This window comes from Thamnophis elegans, chromosome 3, assembly GCF_009769535.1.
Source record: "Thamnophis elegans isolate rThaEle1 chromosome 3, rThaEle1.pri, whole genome shotgun sequence".
NCBI lineage: Eukaryota > Metazoa > Chordata > Lepidosauria > Squamata > Colubridae > Thamnophis > Thamnophis elegans.
The window spans coordinates 29154837-29172795 of record NC_045543.1 but is presented as its reverse complement, the minus strand read 5'-3'; the positions used below and the strand labels follow the sequence as shown (position 1 = coordinate 29172795).

General features: G+C 36.7%; 1 protein-coding gene across 5 annotated transcripts in view; it reads right to left on the bottom strand.

The window, feature by feature from the left end:
- Positions 1 to 420: 420 nt before the first annotated feature.
- The window catches only part of TFAP2B (transcription factor AP-2 beta), a 52637-nt gene continuing 35098 nt past the window's right edge, over positions 421 to 17959 (bottom strand). For all 5 annotated transcript variants that reach the window (XM_032214201.1, XM_032214200.1, XM_032214202.1 and 2 more), the window contains 2 exons: positions 15294 to 15435; positions 421 to 721 (listed from right to left, as the gene is read on the bottom strand). In XM_032214201.1, coding sequence (XP_032070092.1) covers positions 421 to 721; positions 15294 to 15435 — 443 coding nt within the window. The remainder of the gene's footprint in view (positions 722 to 15293; positions 15436 to 17959) is intronic.

Below are 17959 nucleotides of genomic sequence, written 5' to 3'. Positions count from 1 at the left end.
AATAGTAATAATACAGAAACAGACTGTGTACCTCGGCCAACATAGCAACATTATCAAAATGATTCTTCCAATAAATTATTGATTGCTTTTATCTGTTATAATTTCATCCCCACCAAAAATTATTTTAAAAAAGTATTGTGGGATGATAGAAGTGAAAAATCCTGGATGTTATCTTCAAAAGTTCCTTTGCCAGAGCCACTCTTCCTGTTCCACTGTGCGCCTCTGAACCTTATTTTCTTTTAAAAATTACTTGCAGATGTGACCTACCTAGTGTAATTCTTCCAAAACCCAATCCAATATTTTAAAGCTAAAATTAAATGTTTTTCCTCCCAAAGGATCGCTCTCAATCTCTCCTTTTCTTTCTGTTTTACCCCCTATTTTCATTAGCTTGTTTTCTGATTTCTCTCTCTCTCTCTCTTTTCATTTTCTGTGCTTTTCTTCCTTGTCTCCAGTTTTACTACCTGGTCCTTCCCCAGAAGTGTGCCTGTTAGCAGAGTTGTTGTTCAAGAACATCTTGTCCATGCCTTTGAGAGCTTCCGTCAGGTAATTCTGGAGAGCAGTCAGGGCAGCACAGATGGCTGGGGAACCAAAGCCATGAGTGATGAGACTGAAGTGAGTCAAGCAGCTCTGGATCCCTGGCTCCAAGATGGGTGTTGGTCGGCTATTGCCAATGGGTGTCCGGTCTTGGGCCAAAAGATCAGTAAATTCTTTACACATTTGCCTGGAGATGAAGAAAGCAGATGACAAGAGGATTAGATCAGTCAGGATTAGAGAACTCTGATGACTATCAATATTGTTTTTTTTGGGCGGGAATCTATCAAAATCTGACAATTAAAGCATTCTTTCAATTTGGTGAAGATATTTCCTTTGAATTCTATTATTTTAGAAATTGTTCTTGTGTAACATAGTATCTCACTTCAAATATCCTTTGCATTCAGAACAATGAAAGCTAATTAATGATCAAGACCAGGGCTGTCAAACTCAAAGCCCACCGGCTGGATGTGTCATGTGCCTACACCTAGTTTAGCAAAGGGGGAAAAGGTTCCGATATGTCATGTGAGGCTGCTGTGACAACATGAGTTTGACACCCCTGATCTAGACTGTAAAAATCAGGACCGTCATCAGACAATGGGGTAGAGTTAGAGCATTCTGTATCTCTGCTCTTTCTAGTAATCGTCTGGTTTTCTGCAGCTCAGATCTGGTACCTGTAATAATGTAATAAGGAGAACGTCCTTATGAAGTTTGACATTTCAGGTAATCTATAGATCACAGAGATAACACAAGCGGACTTGTTCAAGTGAACCAGTGTATAACAGAATGGTTAAAGAGGCATGATGGACATGTCTACAATTCTTTTATCAGCATAACCTGTACAAAGTTTAAAGAAAAAAGTAAAAACTCCTTCAAGATGAGCTGAACTCAGCTTGATACAGACACAGTTTTCTGGAAACAGTACAGAAGTGGTTTGGTATTGCCTTCTTTTGGGCCATTTTTTAAAAACTTCCAGGTCAGTATACAGTCCTATTAGTATCTCCGAGATTTAACCAGAATGGCCATTCTTAGTTTCATAACTCAATGTCAATATTATGATTCCATCAGCCAAGGCAGACTTGTTTTACACGCTCCATAGCTTCTTTAATTGATATTAGTTAAATAAAGTATTAGTGTCTGGCTCTTCACCATAAACCATGTTTCACAAACTATAATGGCTTGGTTCACAAAACTTCTTGGCCCAAAATTAAACAAACCAGTTCTTAAACTGCAACTAACAGGTATTTTTTTTTCTTTTTATGGTAACCTGTGTCTGAACCATCAATTTTAGCAGGGATGATATTAGAATTAGAATCCTGTATCGCCTTCCTCAACAATAAATAAGTATTTATAAGGAGAGTTGAAAAACAATAATGTCAGAGATACCAGAAGTTGAATCTTCAGTGTGCTTTCTGGATTTGGAATCATTATGAGAATAGAAACTTTAAACAGAAAGAGCTTTTTATAATGTCAAATATATATTAAACACTCATACATACAATATGACACTGAAAGCTATGCAGGTTGAATTCATGCAATTGTTTCAATTTTGTTAATTTATTTAGTATCTCTCACTGATGTCAATAATCCATAGGGTGACTTGGATTTCACAGTTATGCATACATATTTTATTGATATTGCTGTACAGCTACCTATTAGTCCTAAACAAAATACAACAGCATGCACATATACCCATATAACATACATTCAGATTAAAAGAAGTACAATGATTGCTGGTTACCACTTTTAAAACATTACAAGGCTTGGTGCTAGGGGTTTGAAGGACTGCCTCTCCCCTATTATATCCATCTGACCCACCAGGACAAGAGGGCAGAGTATCTTCTGGGTTCCATCGATTAGGGATGTACGCCTAGTGGGATCATGAAAAAAGGTCTTCCCGATGACCGCCTGTTCTCTATGGAGCATCATTTCCTCCTAGGTAAACTTAGCCTCCACCTGTTGCTTTTCAAAAAGGCCATAAAATCTGATTTTGTCAGTGGGCCTGGGGGCCATGAATGGAGATGGAGCTGATCAAGTGGCTGATTTGATTGTGTTGCTGAGGCCATGGGGTGAGTAGGGTGAGATTTTTATCTGTGGATTTTTAAATGTTGTATGCCACCCTCCAGTCCTTCCCCGCCGCTTTAAAGATCTGGCTGTCCCGGCTGGCCTGGAGTTAAGATTGTAGCCCCACTCGAATTGTGTGATTGTTGTGTTTTCTTTTTAACATGCTGTATTGTCTATTGTTTGTCTTCTCCCCCTCCCTCTTTTGAATTGTGAGCCGCCCTGAGTCCCCCCAGGGAAAAGGGCGGCATACAAATAAAGGCAAAACAAAACAAACAAACAAAACAAGTAATGTATGTGTGAACTAGCTGACCATATGCCATGAATTCTATCTCTTTAAGGGAGAAATATAATAAATAAATAAATAAATAAATAAATAAATAAATAAATAAAGAAAGAAAGAAAGAAAGAAAGAAAGAAAGAAAGAAAGAAAGAAAGAAAGAAAGAAAGAAAGAAAGAAAGAAAGAAAGAAAGAAAGAAAGAAAGAAAGAAAGAAAGAAAGAAAGATCAGTAGTAGGCACCAGAGGTCATTCAACTGTTGGATTCAATTCCTTACAATCTTTTTTTATTTTAATTTATTTGATTAGCCTTAGAACGATTTTTGTCCCAATTTCTGTACTAAATGAAAAACTAATTACCAGGAATGTTAAATTCCATTGACTAATCGATACATAACTATTTTGACCTTGTTCTTAGTTCTGATGCACAGAAAAATTCAGACAGAATGTTAGTCATGCCCGCTCATTAACGTCCCACTGGTAACACTCTAGTAGTTCCTTCCAAGTTGTTCAAGACTTCAATTAGACAAACGCAGTGCCAAAGTAAATAATAAGTAGGGTAAAATGTGTCACATTTTCTAAATTCAATGATTTATGCTGACTATAGAAAGTTGATTAAAATTGACAAATTGATGCAATCCAGAAGCTGAGATGACAGATGTGCCAGTGAGATGGGTGCACGCCAGTGTAATCCATCCATTATACAAACATTTAGAAATATGGAGCAAGGCAATTGATTGCAACATCCATTTTCTACACAGAGCAAAGTGATTTACAGGAAAGCACTGTATATAAATAGTAATTCAGCATGAAATGAAGTTATAAATAAAGCTGTATTACAGTATGATGGCTCAGTTGTGATACTTTGAAAGTGATGGCAGGTGACAGTGAAAATTTAAAGAATCCTATTTGTGGATCTCAACTGTTAGAAATATTAAAATGGTAAAAAATTAAAAATGGAAATGTTGAAGTTACGTGCCAAATGATAACACATTTGCATCTTCAAAAACCAAAGGCAGGAGTTGGGGGTTTGCGAGCAGTTGAAATTTTGAGACATTAATATTGCCTGGCCTTGCAGACAAGGGCAATGTAATTCCAATCATGTCTAAAAACATCTGGCCAAATTTGGGCAAATGATTTCTCAGTCATCCATATATCTCTTTAAATTATGCTGTCAACAAAGCAACCACATTCTAAGGCACAAAATAAATGAGATCTCTTTGGGACTTGCCTGCAAGATAGAACAAGTGGGGAAACAGGCAGTGCATACTGCAAAAGGCCTAACTCTGATGTAAAGCACCAAACAATATGGGCATGGGAGCCAAAGGGAGGCATAAATCAAATAAACAGAAAAGCTATTGTAAAAGTTTCAATAGACTAGGGAAAAACATCTAAATATAGCTACAGATTTAATATTCCCCCCTGCCAGCTCCCAGCTGCTGTAGTAAAAGCATCAGATCTATGGTTGATTAAATATTGGGAAACATGCATTAAAATTTATTTTGTCATCTTGAATGGATAGCTACAAGCCAGGAAGTTTACAGAAATGTAGATTTTTATGTGAAAGGGAATTAGGCCCAAGATCAACCTTCCTAAGGAAAAATAGGGCAGAGAAGGTAGCATATTCTTCTAGGTCTACACAATACATTTGGGGTGATAGCAGTACACTTAACAATACCTCAACTGTTATGGAAGAATGGCAGAGTAGCTAAAGCCACATTTGTCACCACTTTATTTAGAAATATCCATGTAATAAGGTAGAGTTGTGATACATTTTTGTCCCAGATGCATGGGACTCTGACTCAAACTCTCATAGTTTCAAGAAATATGTCTTCCATGATGGCAGCTGGCATGCTGAAATGTGTTAAAACTGGCTTGTGTGGTTGTTCCAATGTCCAAGTAACAACCACTGTAGAATATTTATATGCCCGATACTAAATTTGAACATGTTTTTTGCTTCCTCATTATCCTGCCTCATTACCTCAGGGCAGTGGAGGGTTTCAAAAATTTTTAGAACCTCTTCTGTAGGTGTGGCCTGCTTTGTGGAAGTGGCTTGCCAGCCATGTGACTGGGTGGGAGTGGCTTGCTGGCCATGTGACTGGGTGGGAGTGGCTTGCTGGCCATGTGACTGGGTGGGAGTGGCTTGCTGGCCATGTGAATGGGTGGGAGTGGCTTGCCGGCCATGTGACTGGGTGGGAGTGGCCAACTTGTAAAATGTGATGAAACTCACTTAACAACGCTCTTGCTTAGCAACCAAAATGTTGGCTCAGAAACTCTGACATTTGAAGCACGCAAGTCTTAATGCTGTCCAGTTACAAGACCCTTGCACCCCTAACCCTTTAGAAAAAAAAACCCGGGGGTATTCAAACTTGACAGCTTTAAGACTTGTGGACTTCAACAGCCAGAATTCCTCCTCTTGCTCTTCATCTTGATGATGTGCAGATGGGCGGGGAGAGGGAGCTGGAACCGGTTCTAAACGGCACTATAGATTTGTGGAACCCACCCCTGCCTCAGGGTAACATTTCAGTGCAGTAATAGTATAAGGCAGTGAAGGATTACATATTTTCTTGCCACATCCATATCTGGATGAGACAGCAGTGATCAGAAACTTTGGGTCAAAGGTTACTTCAGCAGTAATAGAAATAGGATGCTGTCTGCCACCATACAATAGGACTACTCAACCTTTTTGCCTGAGGTGTTGAAAAGGTTAAAGTCAGTTCTGACACACTCATTTTGCAGTGACTACAAAACAAGCAGGTCTACTTAGCTACAATTCCACAATTTCACTATATTTGTGTTGATCTCATCCATACAAGAGGCAGGTTACTCACAGCTCAAACCATGTGAATTAACACACTCAAGCAGAAAAGAGGGGAAACTGCAATAATATTCACAAAGAATGAAGTCTATGTAACATACAGTACATGGAATAGAAAGTTATTCATATGAATAAAACATTTAATTAAGAAACATCAGTCATAATTCAAAAACAAGGTAACACCGTGGGATAAATTATCATATTATCAAAATTGTCAAAATTGTAATTGATTTTATAATTCTTCAGTACATCAGGAAAGAATAACAAACCAAAGCACCAGTTAGAACTGGAATAATATAGCCATCCAGAAAAAAATCAAAATATCAGAGTGACTAAAGAATTATTGTAGAAGTGATGTAGATGATTATAAAACTCCAAATTAAAATGTGGACTTTGTTCACATCTTGCCAAATCATTTTTATAGAACAAGTTGTAATTAGGGGTTGAACAACCCACAATAATCCACAGTCACATATCACATTTTTTACATACCACACTGATCCAATATCTGATTGGGTTGGTTTTGGTGTAGCATATTATTTAAATTGAACCAATTCACAGACAACTGTGTAGGTAGTCCTCAGTAATTAACAATGGTAATTCAATGGTAGCTCTATTGCTAAGCAACCCATCATAAAGTACAATGTCATGTGACCAAACTGACTGACAATGATAATTCCAATTGCCCCAAATTCTGTTCGGTCATTAGATATGAAATCAGATAATCACCATTTGCAAGCTCCGGCCAACTTCCCAATTGACTTTACTTTGAAGGTGGAGGTGAAGGTTGCAAATGGAGATCATGTGATCACAGGATGTTGCAATGTCATAATTGCAAACTGGTTGCCAAACACCCAAGTCACAATCATGATTGTGGGAATGCTGCAATGGCCACAAGAACCAGTCATAAGGCCTCCTCACCCCGTTGTTGTAACTTTGAACATCATGAGCCATAGCATCTACAGTTCCTAGACAAGATATAGAGAAGTCAGTCACCAGGCCAAAAACAGTTATTGTTGTTACTTTACTTCCTAAATACATGCCTCAAGAGATCCCCCCCAAAAAAAGTTTTGTATAACACATTGAATAATCCAAGCTTTTCATGTTTATTATTTCCATAGCCAATATTAGAAGACTTTTATTAAGTTTATCTATATAGTATCTTCCCTGAAAATAATATGTTTTGCTTCCAAGAATAAGTACAGAAAGGAAGGAGGGAGGGACAATTTCTTCTGGCTTTTATTTTACCAGCATTGTAGAAGAGTTCTTAGTACTAAGGTATGGCCACCATATGCAGGCCCCTATTAAATTCTAGCAGCTGTCTTCATAAAAGCAGAAATGAAGCATGCATGGCACCCCAAGTAATCTACCTAATATCTTTAAATAGGTCCACAAAAATAATGCCTAGAACTTTGTGATGAGTCTGTACTTAAAAATTTTAAACATGTTAGAATAGATAGATAGATAGATAGATAGATAGATAGATAGATAGATAGATAGATAGATAGATAGATATAGCTAATCTACTATAAGAGTGAAACCAAAGATTTTGTTAGATTTTGTTTGTCCTCAATTTATGACCATAACTCAGCCCAGAATTATGGTTATAAGTTGTGCTGGTTGTTAAGTAGGCCATCACATGAGTGACCCAATCTTATGATATTTGTTGCAGCAGTCATTAAGCAAATCACCATGGTTGTTAAATAAATGCATGGTCATTAAGTGAAACATTGTCCGCAATGGGATTTTTTTTTTTTGCAGGAAACAAGTTTCTGGTAAAAAAAAACATGATTCACAATCTTATGACTGTGGAATACTGCAAACTCATAAATGCAGGCCAGTTGCCAAACACCCAAAATACATTAACATGAACACATGGGGAAGCTGTTGCAAGTTCAAATCTGGGGCATAAATACTTTTTTTTTGGGGGGGGGGGTCTATTGAAATTTTTGAATCACTGTGGTTGTTAAGCAAAACATCACATGACTTTGATTTATGATTTTAAGTTCACATTCTCCATTAACTCTGCTTCTCACAACCCACTCACAAAGCACACAAACGACAATCATGTGACTGTTGTTGGATGTAATGATTGCAAATGCGAGAACTGGTCACAAAGCTGCTTTTTTTTCACTATTGTAATATCAAATTGTCATTAAACGAGGCAATTGGTAAGCAAAACTGAACTCTAGCCCTTTGTTCTTCCAGCTGTAGTTTTTCCTCTTAAGACGATTGCCACTGATCTTCTCCTAATTTCTCCAGAGCATTTCTTCTTATTCAAGCTCTTACTTTTATTTGCTAAACCTCTTTGTTTTGTACATGCATTCCTTTATTTTATTTACTCATTTACTTATTTGTTGACTCTTGGCAACTGCCTGAATTAGTCCCTATTGTTTTCTTGTCAAGGTTTCCAGAAGCAGCTTATCATTGCCTTCTTCCTATGGCTAAAATGGGTGACAGGCCCAGGGTCACCCAGCTGGCTTTGTGCCTAAAATATGATTGGTAGCTGGTCTCCTGGCTTCTTGCCTGGTACCTTAACCACAATAATAAGTTGGTTCTCTTCTACTTCCATAAGCCAGTGTTTTGTTTTGTTTTGTTGTTTTGGTCTTCTAGGCTATTTTTTTCTGCTTCTTTTTTAGAATCTGAGCTACAAAACAATGACTCACTAGATAGAACTGGTTTGCTAGTGCATTTGACCCTAGAAAGTAATGTTGAAAGATAAAAATATTAATCTTTATAAGCTGTTAGAGTTATGACAAGTGTAATATTGTATTATGTATTTCATTTGTAATATCTGAACTCTACTTTTTTAGAATTAAAAGCAAGTCTCTAAGAGGGAACATTAAAAATTCACTGTTTATAAATGTCAATTCAGTAAAAATACAGTAAAAACAGTACACTTAAAACTGCAATACAAGACCAAAACAGGTAATATAGCATTACCAAATATCTGGGTTAACAGATTCACTATAAGACCCAGGACTAACACTAGAAGACAATTTTCAAAGGCTAAATATATCTTCAGAGTAACTCTTTATTACTTGTTTACTACTAGAATTAGCATAGCAAATTATTCTGTTCAGGATTCACCCTGCCCCCCTTAAATCAACAGTTTAATTTGATACTGATTTTCGTTATCATACAAAGATCCAGAATGGATAAATATTCTCTTTTTCAAATAGTGAATTCTCATAATTGCCTGATCTCATAACAAAAGAACTACAGTGTTTTATCAGCATCATGAATGCACTGTAGCATGTTAAGAACATGGATTGAAAGTGCATAATACAATCTAAATTCAGAAACTAATCAAGTGTGATCTGTAAACATATACTGAGCAGTACATGTAAACCTTTTTGAAGATCAAGTAAGCAAAATACATTTAACATTTCAGTTATTGGATATGTGAATGCTACAAAACTGTATTAACTGTAAAGCTATAATAAATTTGTAATAGCTTACATTCTATTATTCCATAAAAAGGCACAGCATTTAAATCTAACGTGCAACTCGACAATTTGTAAAGTATCCAAAACTATGTTTTCAGTATGAAGAATATTTTTGCACACAGAGGTATTTGAGATTTAATAAGGCATTTATCAATTTCAAGAAATAAGGAAAAGCACTGGAAACTCATTTTAACAGTCTCATTGGATGATTGGTTCTATTGTTTGGAAAATCTCTCAAATCAAGGAATATTTCATGGCAACAATGCAAAATATGTCATTTGTCTAATGACATCATTATGAAAGTGATGCAAATCAGATCATTTAATGATGCCAAATTATGTATTTTGCATCATATGCGTAAGAATGAAGATATGCAAGTACTGCAAATCAAAGTGGGGTTTGTTGCATGCATAATCTGTTCTATCAAGCTTTCACAGTATTACGAAGAAAGAGAATTGAATATATTGTCTATATTCACTTTTTCTTCATAACTATCATACATGATAGAAGTTACAAGTAAAATGCATTTGTTGACTATCACTAAACTTCACATAGCTATATATTATATAGCTTTGATGGAACCCTTTCACCCAGTTTATTGTTTGATCATCAACTCCAGAAGTATTTAGACCTGTTTATGCAGAGGACCATCTAAGCATTATTGTGTTAAAAAAACTGAAACTACATCCTCCATTATCTAACATGGGGGGAAAAAATCTATCTAAATGGATTTCCAAATACATTGCCAAAATGCAATCTTGGCAAGGATATTTAGGTTATGTAGGGAACAATCTGTTGAGTGTCCCTCACTTTGTGATATCAATGGATTATGGGCCAGACAACAGAACTTCCTAGGATGACCCCCTTTTTATGGTCCTCACCTCCAATCCTTTAGCTTTAGATGTGTTAGGACTAACAGTGACTGGTTAGTATGAACTATTTTCTTAAAAGTCTCTGTCAAAGTATTCTTAAACATTTCTGATCTCTCAATATCTTTGCAACTGGGTCTCATTTTGTAATCCATATGATCACTGATGCTTTAGGACCATTTTAAAGAATAATAATATAAGTATGATATAGAAAGCTTCTGTTTTCTACTCAACAGAGTCTACTTCTACGGATTGACTTCAACCTAATGCATAATTTTGCTGATGAATTTCCACTGAATACCAAAGATTTTAACTTAACAATAGTACTGTCAGACTTTGCTACCAGAAAATCTTGATGAACACTGTCACATTTTTGTATATACCACATAATGCAAGGTACTTAATTAAATGGGAGAATGTCATCATCTGAACATTAATGATGTTGTCAAAGTGAAGTTGCTTCCCAAAAATGTTATTAAAAGCCTGTCAGACTAGAGGTAATCTCTTCTCATCTGAGAAGAATATATTCTTTTGACATTTAAAAATGTATGTTTAAATTAAATTAAAACCCACTCATTCCATTCCAGTGTGCTACAGTCCAAAATTAAGTTTATTGTTTTATAAGAACAACAACCTAAATAGATTGATGCATAATACAGCAGAAATGCAAATGAAGATCTTTCAATTCACAACAGATGTTGGTTTCACAGAAAGATGAGATGATGAAATAGTAGGTAGAACATCAAGAATGTATGGAATGATACGGTTAAGAGAGTTGTGATTTCAGCTGCTCTAAGAGCCCCAATGCCTGATGATCAGATCTTCTAATTCCTCAGACATCTGGTCCCTTGAGGGAATTCTAGGATCTCTTTGAACAGGTTGCACCCATGCTTGATTAGGCATCAGGGGATGTTAGGATTTAAGAGGCTATGAAGTAAGTAGCTACTGCCATTAACATGAATTGAGCAATCGATAGAAGACAGATTAAAGGGCTACAGGGGTATCCAGAAGGCACTTGGGGTAAAACAGAAGCACTTGCTTCTAGTTGTGTAACTAGAAACAGAACCACATGAATCATTTAGGATATCGAGTCCAATCCAACGCTAAGTGCAAGAATCCAAATTAAAGCTTCCCAGAGACTGTTGTCTTTACCCACTTGAATACAATCAGTAAAGAAGAACCTGCCAACTCTCCTGGTAAATGGTACCACTTGTGAATTGCTTTTAATATTAACAAGTATGCAAATGCTTCACTAAAGTAAAAATTAACATCTCTTTGGTCAAATACACATTGGCAGTGTTCCTTGTATTGTCAATTACATTTTTTCTGAGATGAATTCCTTTTAACATCTTTATTGTATCACAAAAATACTGGCTTTTCTATACTGTAGTTTTATTATGTATGTGTGCTCAGCTTCTCTATGTCAGCAATAGTAATGTCATGCTTTATTTGCCAATTTAGACCATTAATAAATCAGCTTCAAAGGATGCAAAGAAGGATAAGGAAAATCAAGGAGGAAAACATAAAAATTCTTTGTTGAAAAAAAAGAATTCACTAGTGAGGAGGAAATCTTCTGATTTCAAAAATGCATGAAGAGATAGAAGCTACTGGCTTCTACAATATCTCAAAGTCCTCTGAATCTGAGGTCTGATTTGTGGAAATGTGCTAAACTAAGCTCTACAAATGATACTTGGTGATTCAAATTCATTCACCACGTTATTTGTCAACTCTCATATACTGATCAAATTATTTGTTAACAACTTGGTTCCAATTCAGCTCTTCAGTTGATGGATAGAATGTTCTTAGCCATATTATTTTTCCTCTCTCTCTTTTGGTTGGAGGTTGTGAGATTGGAAAGTCTCCAAACCAAATATTTCACTTATGCTGATGATTGTCCAATTTGTAATCAGGGAAGAGGTATTCAGGAAGATATACCTAATTTTCTTGGAGCCAACTTGTCTAATTGTGAACCATATCTCTTTTGCTCTGTAGCCATAAAATTCTCTACCAAGACAATTATTATCCAGTTTTCTGATGACTTTTGCCATTGTAAATATATCGATTTTTGTCCAGCCTACAGTGTTGTCATATCTCAAGGACAATGTATTTTATGTCTTCAGTAAGAGCCTCTCTCTATGATTGACTTCATAAACATATCATGAGCATATGGATTCAAATATTAAACATCCGTGTTTAATATTAAACAAATATGTGCGGTTAAATGAAAGAGCAAATATCTGTTGTGGCCCACTGGTGGCCAGCGGAACTGGTTTCAGACTCAGACAGTGAGGAGGTTGTGGAAGAACATGGGCCAGTCCCGGAGTCTGGGGAAGACTCTGAAGAGTGCTCTGCATCAGAGGCAGAGATGGGGCCAGGGCTGTCTGACAGTTATCAGCTGCCGTCAGAGATCAGTGGGGCAGAAGAACAGCTGGAGTCTGTTCCCGATGTGCACATGCACAGAACTGCCAGGAGAAGGGAACAATTAACAAACAATGGTCAACTCGAGAGTAAAGGTGAGTGCAGTTTGCAGGAGACAATTAGTTCACTTAATTAGTGTGAAGATTTGTTTGTGACTCTCAGAGACTCCTTGCCAAGTATTTTCTTGTACAGCATTGTGTTTGAAAGATACGGCCTGGCAGCTCTCCAAGTCTGATAAGGTCTGTGGTTGTAAATTCACCCTTGAAAGACTGTTTGACAGGACTTTGCTGGATGTGAATGAGAGGAATTCACATTAGCTTAATAAAAAGGGGTTATGTCAGGACAAGGAGTCTGCTTCATGATTTTGTGAAGCCTAGGTCAGAACAATACCCTACACAGTGAGAATCAGTTTCTATAGGTTTGCATCATCCTGCAGAAAAGCGCCACCTTAGTGGGGCTTTCTTTTTCTCTGGTTTTAGGTATTGCTTTTCACTTCTAAGAAGTCTGATTATAGTAATTTCCACAGGTCTCAAGACTAGTAATAAGAATGCTGGAACACTTCAACTGCAGTTTTTGGTTCCCACACCTGAAAATAGTGCCATATTCTATTGATATTACCAATTTAGGAATTGTTACTTTCAAATTACTTTAACCATTACTTATACAGCTAACATAATCTTGATCATTTTATAAAAATGATATTTTTAGGCTTTTTAGGACCATGTTCAAGGAAATTAGATGTGGTCTTTCAGAACTGTACATTTTGAAACTTCACATTTGATTGACTTACAAGCAATTGCCAATTGTCAGCAAAGGTTCTCCAGCTTCTTTTTGATAATGGTGGGAGGAATCATAGATTATCTGACTGGCAGCACGGTCTGCATCTGTAGATTTATAACATTTATAAGCAGGTGGATAGCTGCATAAGCTCAATTGGCAGGTGAGGCTTATTGGCTAGCATCATCGTTGCAGGTAGTGATTGAGCCATGGTGGCACAATGGTTAGAGTGCAGTACTTCAGGCTACTTCTGCTGACTGCCGGCTGCCTGCAATTTGGCAGTTCAAATCTCATCAGGCTCAAAGTTGACTCAGCCTTCCATCCTTCCGTGGTGGGTAAAATGAGAACCAAGACTGTTGGGGGCAATAGGCTGACTCTGTAAACCACTTAGAGAGGGCTGTAAAGCTCTCTGAAATGGTATATAAGTCTAAGTGCTATTGCTATAATTAGAAACACAGAACATTTGCTTTGGTACATAATTTTTGTTATTTGTGGTTTGGGTTTCAGTTTTTATTTTTATTTTTAAGAGTGGATCAAAATGACATATATTGATTTGTAAACGTAATTTTTCCCCTCGTGTAAGAAGGATATACAAACAGCAAGCATCAAAATAACAATTTAAAATAACTTACATGAAAGCAGAACTACTTTGTCTCTTTATCTGTGTCTTATTTTTATTTTTTGTCTAACCAAAAAAGTAGTGTGCAATATTTAGTTTGGCAGCTTGTGATGCAGAAGCATTTTCAACAGTCACAGTGTTTCTCCTTGAACTGAGGGCTTCATGCTCATCTATTTAGTAGGATTTTATTTCAGCTTGCAGCCTATCACAGGACAAGGACAAGAGCCCTATCTCCTTTTCATAAATACTCTGGAATTCCTTTCTTTTCTGTAAAATAGTTATAGTATGCTGTTGTGACTCAGCAGAAACCTCCTGTGAGTTGTTTTGGGATGCAGGGCTGAGTCACAGGAGAGGATAACGAGCAGCTGTGGCTCATTAGGATCTCCTCCTGCGGATAAAAGACTGATGGTGCCACGCCCTAGTTGCAGAAGTCAATGTTCCATTCCGTTCCGTTCCTGTTCTAGTCAAGTCTCTGTTTGTTTGCAATCATCGAGAAAAAGCACTTGGATAAGTGATTTGATTTATATAAACCTGTTTTGCTGTAGTTTACTTTTGCCAGAGAATCTATCTGTGTTTATTTTGGGCTCGCAGCCAGCAAGAGCCGGGACTGATAAAAACATTCCTTTGCAAGCTGTGTGTGGCTGTAGTTTCTGAACGGGCAAGGTGGGGGTCAGAACAGTATGCTATACGCTCCAGACTGACTCCCACCATATTTCCCAGGATTGTTTCAAAATTATTTCCTAATTATCAAATCTGTCCTAGCATATTTTATCTTTGAAGAAGATGTTTATTAGATTGCTACAACTCTGGAGAGTTCCAAGATGGCGAAGCAACATCTCAAAGGCATTCCAAAAACTAAAACAGGACTTTATCCAGACCCAGTTGGCTGACGTTTTACACATTTATTTGATAGGCACTAGATTCAATAGACCAAATGAAGGACAATCAGATACAATAATAAATGGTGTGCCTGGGATACAGGAAATTGCTAATAACGGGCAACCACAATTTACTTTTGACAAGTCATTTTACACTAAATCTCCATTTATCTCCTTAATATGTTGTAATCATAACTTGAAATAGAAACACATTTTTTTCTTTAAAATCAATTTACCAGATTGTTTTTATTCAGTTATACTCTTTGGGGAGGGATTTTCAGTACCTAGACACAGAATAGAATTGGAAGAGTAATTGAGGGAAACTTATTTTCTTACACTTCTGTTCATTCTTTTTACATCTCACTTTCTCTTTGACAAATCTTTCTATCTGTCTTTTCTCTCTTTGTTCACATTTATTCTTATTTTTCCTGTTCTTCTTTTTTCAGTTTGAAATAGATTTGGGTCAGTACTGGCTAGCTACTTGTGATATATGAAAAAGAAAACATTTATATTGAACCTTGAAATGAAACCAGATGGATTGCTAATGCAAGAGAAAATAAAATAAGGCATGTTCAAGGATTGTATTTCTACTCACTTAGTGGCAAGCAGCATATTTTTTCGGGAGTGGAGATCAGTAGGGTCTGTGTGCTGTCTGTTCAGGTATTCAGAAACTGCTTTGGCTGGGAATTCAGTTTCACAGATGTATCCAAAATCCCGAGCTAAATGTACAGCTTCTCCTAGGAAAAAACAAGCAGCTTTGGTCATCATAACCAGCTCAGGATGATTTGCAATACACCTGAAAGCCAGCAGTAATGTTTACTATCTCAATCAAACTTTTACCTTGAAAAAAATACCTCAAAACTTTATTTTGTCCCAGTTCAGATTTGGAGATTCTTAAAGCAACAATTCCAGTTAGGATGTGGCCTCAAAATGCAAAGTTTGTGAAAAACAAAGGAATAGTGCCTCTGAACACATATTGTACATATTTGTACATTTGTCTTTTGGGGCACAATTCAAGTAATTCATATTCTGAATTATTCAAGTCAGGCCATAGAGTATATAACAAATCAAAGGACTTGTTCCAAGCACTGCTCCCCCTCAGTTCCCAGCAGCTCAATAATTAGAAACAAGGTGCAATGAAATGCAATGATAAAACAACATAAATGCACACAACAGTATATTCATCCATTAGAAATAAAGTTGGTGATACATTAATCCATGTTATCTATCTCAATGAGTTACTACAGACCTGGGTCACATGAATTACTACATAATACAGTACTGTGGCTTGGCTTAACATGCCATCTTAACTCAAACCTTGAATCAAATGATGGTTAATTAGCACATCTTGACCATAATGTATAATCATGGCCTGGTTATCATTAGCAAAGAAGTCTTCCTGTCTGATGCAAGAGAAGCTACATAGCAGAACATCTAGTGATCCTCCTTTATTAATCTCCCATTGGTTAATTGGAAATGGGGGAAGTGGAAAGAGAACAGAAGCAGAATGGGAGAAAACACATGGTGCCTCTCACTTCTGCCAGCACAGGCTTATTGCTGTTGTATAACCAAATAAATACACACACACAAGCACACACAGATACGTGCACGCCCGTGCACCCACACACGTCTAGAATAGAAGCCTTCCTGTGTAGTGTATGTTCACTGGATAACCATCTTATCCATGATTAATTCCAAAGCAAATACAGAGATCAATGTAATCTTACAGCCAGGTTACTCATGTGAAATCTAAATATACAATACATGTCTGAATTTGCTGACATTGGCCTCTTGTTATTTTTGCCTCTTGTCTGTTTCCTCTTCCTCTTGCCATCTTCCTCTCACAAATATTAAGGGTATAATCTGAAACATACTTGGCATCATCTTTTTAGAAACATTCTTATATTTCAATGGACTGGATAAATTATAAACAAATACAATTGAAGTTATTTCTATTCCATTCTCTTTGCCTCTGTAGACTGCAAATACACATCTTCTGCCAATTCTTCAAAACTAATCTAAAAGCCATGCTCCCGGACATACTTACTCCAAAGTTCTACCCTTGCTGGTAGGAATTACTTTGACATACAAAGGATGGGATAAGTATAAAATTAAAAAAAACCTACATTACAACTTATTTTCATATTTCTTTGCTCTGTCAAGCTATAACAGTATATTGCAATTTAAACTCCAAGGAAGAAGATAAACAGAATATACTCCCCTGAATTTTAATCTATAAAAGCAAGTATATTTAAGTAACTTACTCAAGTAACTAACTTACTATTTAGTAAATATTCTATTTCTCATGAATATTTAATTATTGTCGTAAAATATACAAAAGAGATATGAATTCCATTACCTCTGATGAATCCTTGACATAGGGAAAGAAAAAGATCTCTATCATCTTTCATGTTCTTGGCTAACTTTCTCTCTTTCTATAATTCATACAATATATAGGTTGCAAATATTTGGGGACTATTAGAAGCAGATACAATAGTACTGATGGAAAGTACCAATTTCTGACAGATGGATTAAGATTTAGCTTTATAGTGAAAAAACTGGTCAGCCCAGATGAGAAATTACATTGTTATAAAATATATATTAACAATCATAATAGAGCTAGTCTGCTCTAGTGGTTAAGACATCAGCCATAAGCCAGAAGAATGTGAGTTCTAGTTCTGCTTTAGGCATAAAATCCATCTGGGTGACTTTGGGCCACTCACTGTAATCTCTTTCTGGAGTTGAGACTCTAGGAAGAATGCAGAGAAAAGCAACAAAGGTGATTAGGACTGGAGGCTAAAACATATAAAGAATGGTTGCTGAAATGGGTATGTCTACTTTAATGAACAAGGACTAGGGGTGACATGATAGCAGTGCTCCAATATCTAAGGTGTTGCCACAAAGAAGAGGGAGCCAATCTATTATCCAAAGCACCTAAAGGCAGGACAAGAAGCAATGGATGGAAATTAATCAAGGAGAGGCGCAACCTAAAATTAAGGAGAAATTTCCTAACATTGAGAACAATTAAACTGTGGAACGTCTTGCCTCCAGAAGTTGTGGATGTTCAAACACTGGGAGTTTTTAAGAAGAGATTGGACAACCATTTGTCTGAAATGGTATAAGGTTTCCTGCTTGAGCAGGGGGTTGGATTAGAAGAACTCCAAGGCGCCTTCCAACTCTGTAATTCTGTCACTCTGTTATTCTCTCACTCATACCAACACACCCTCACAGGGTTGTTATTGTGAGGAAAATAGGAGAACT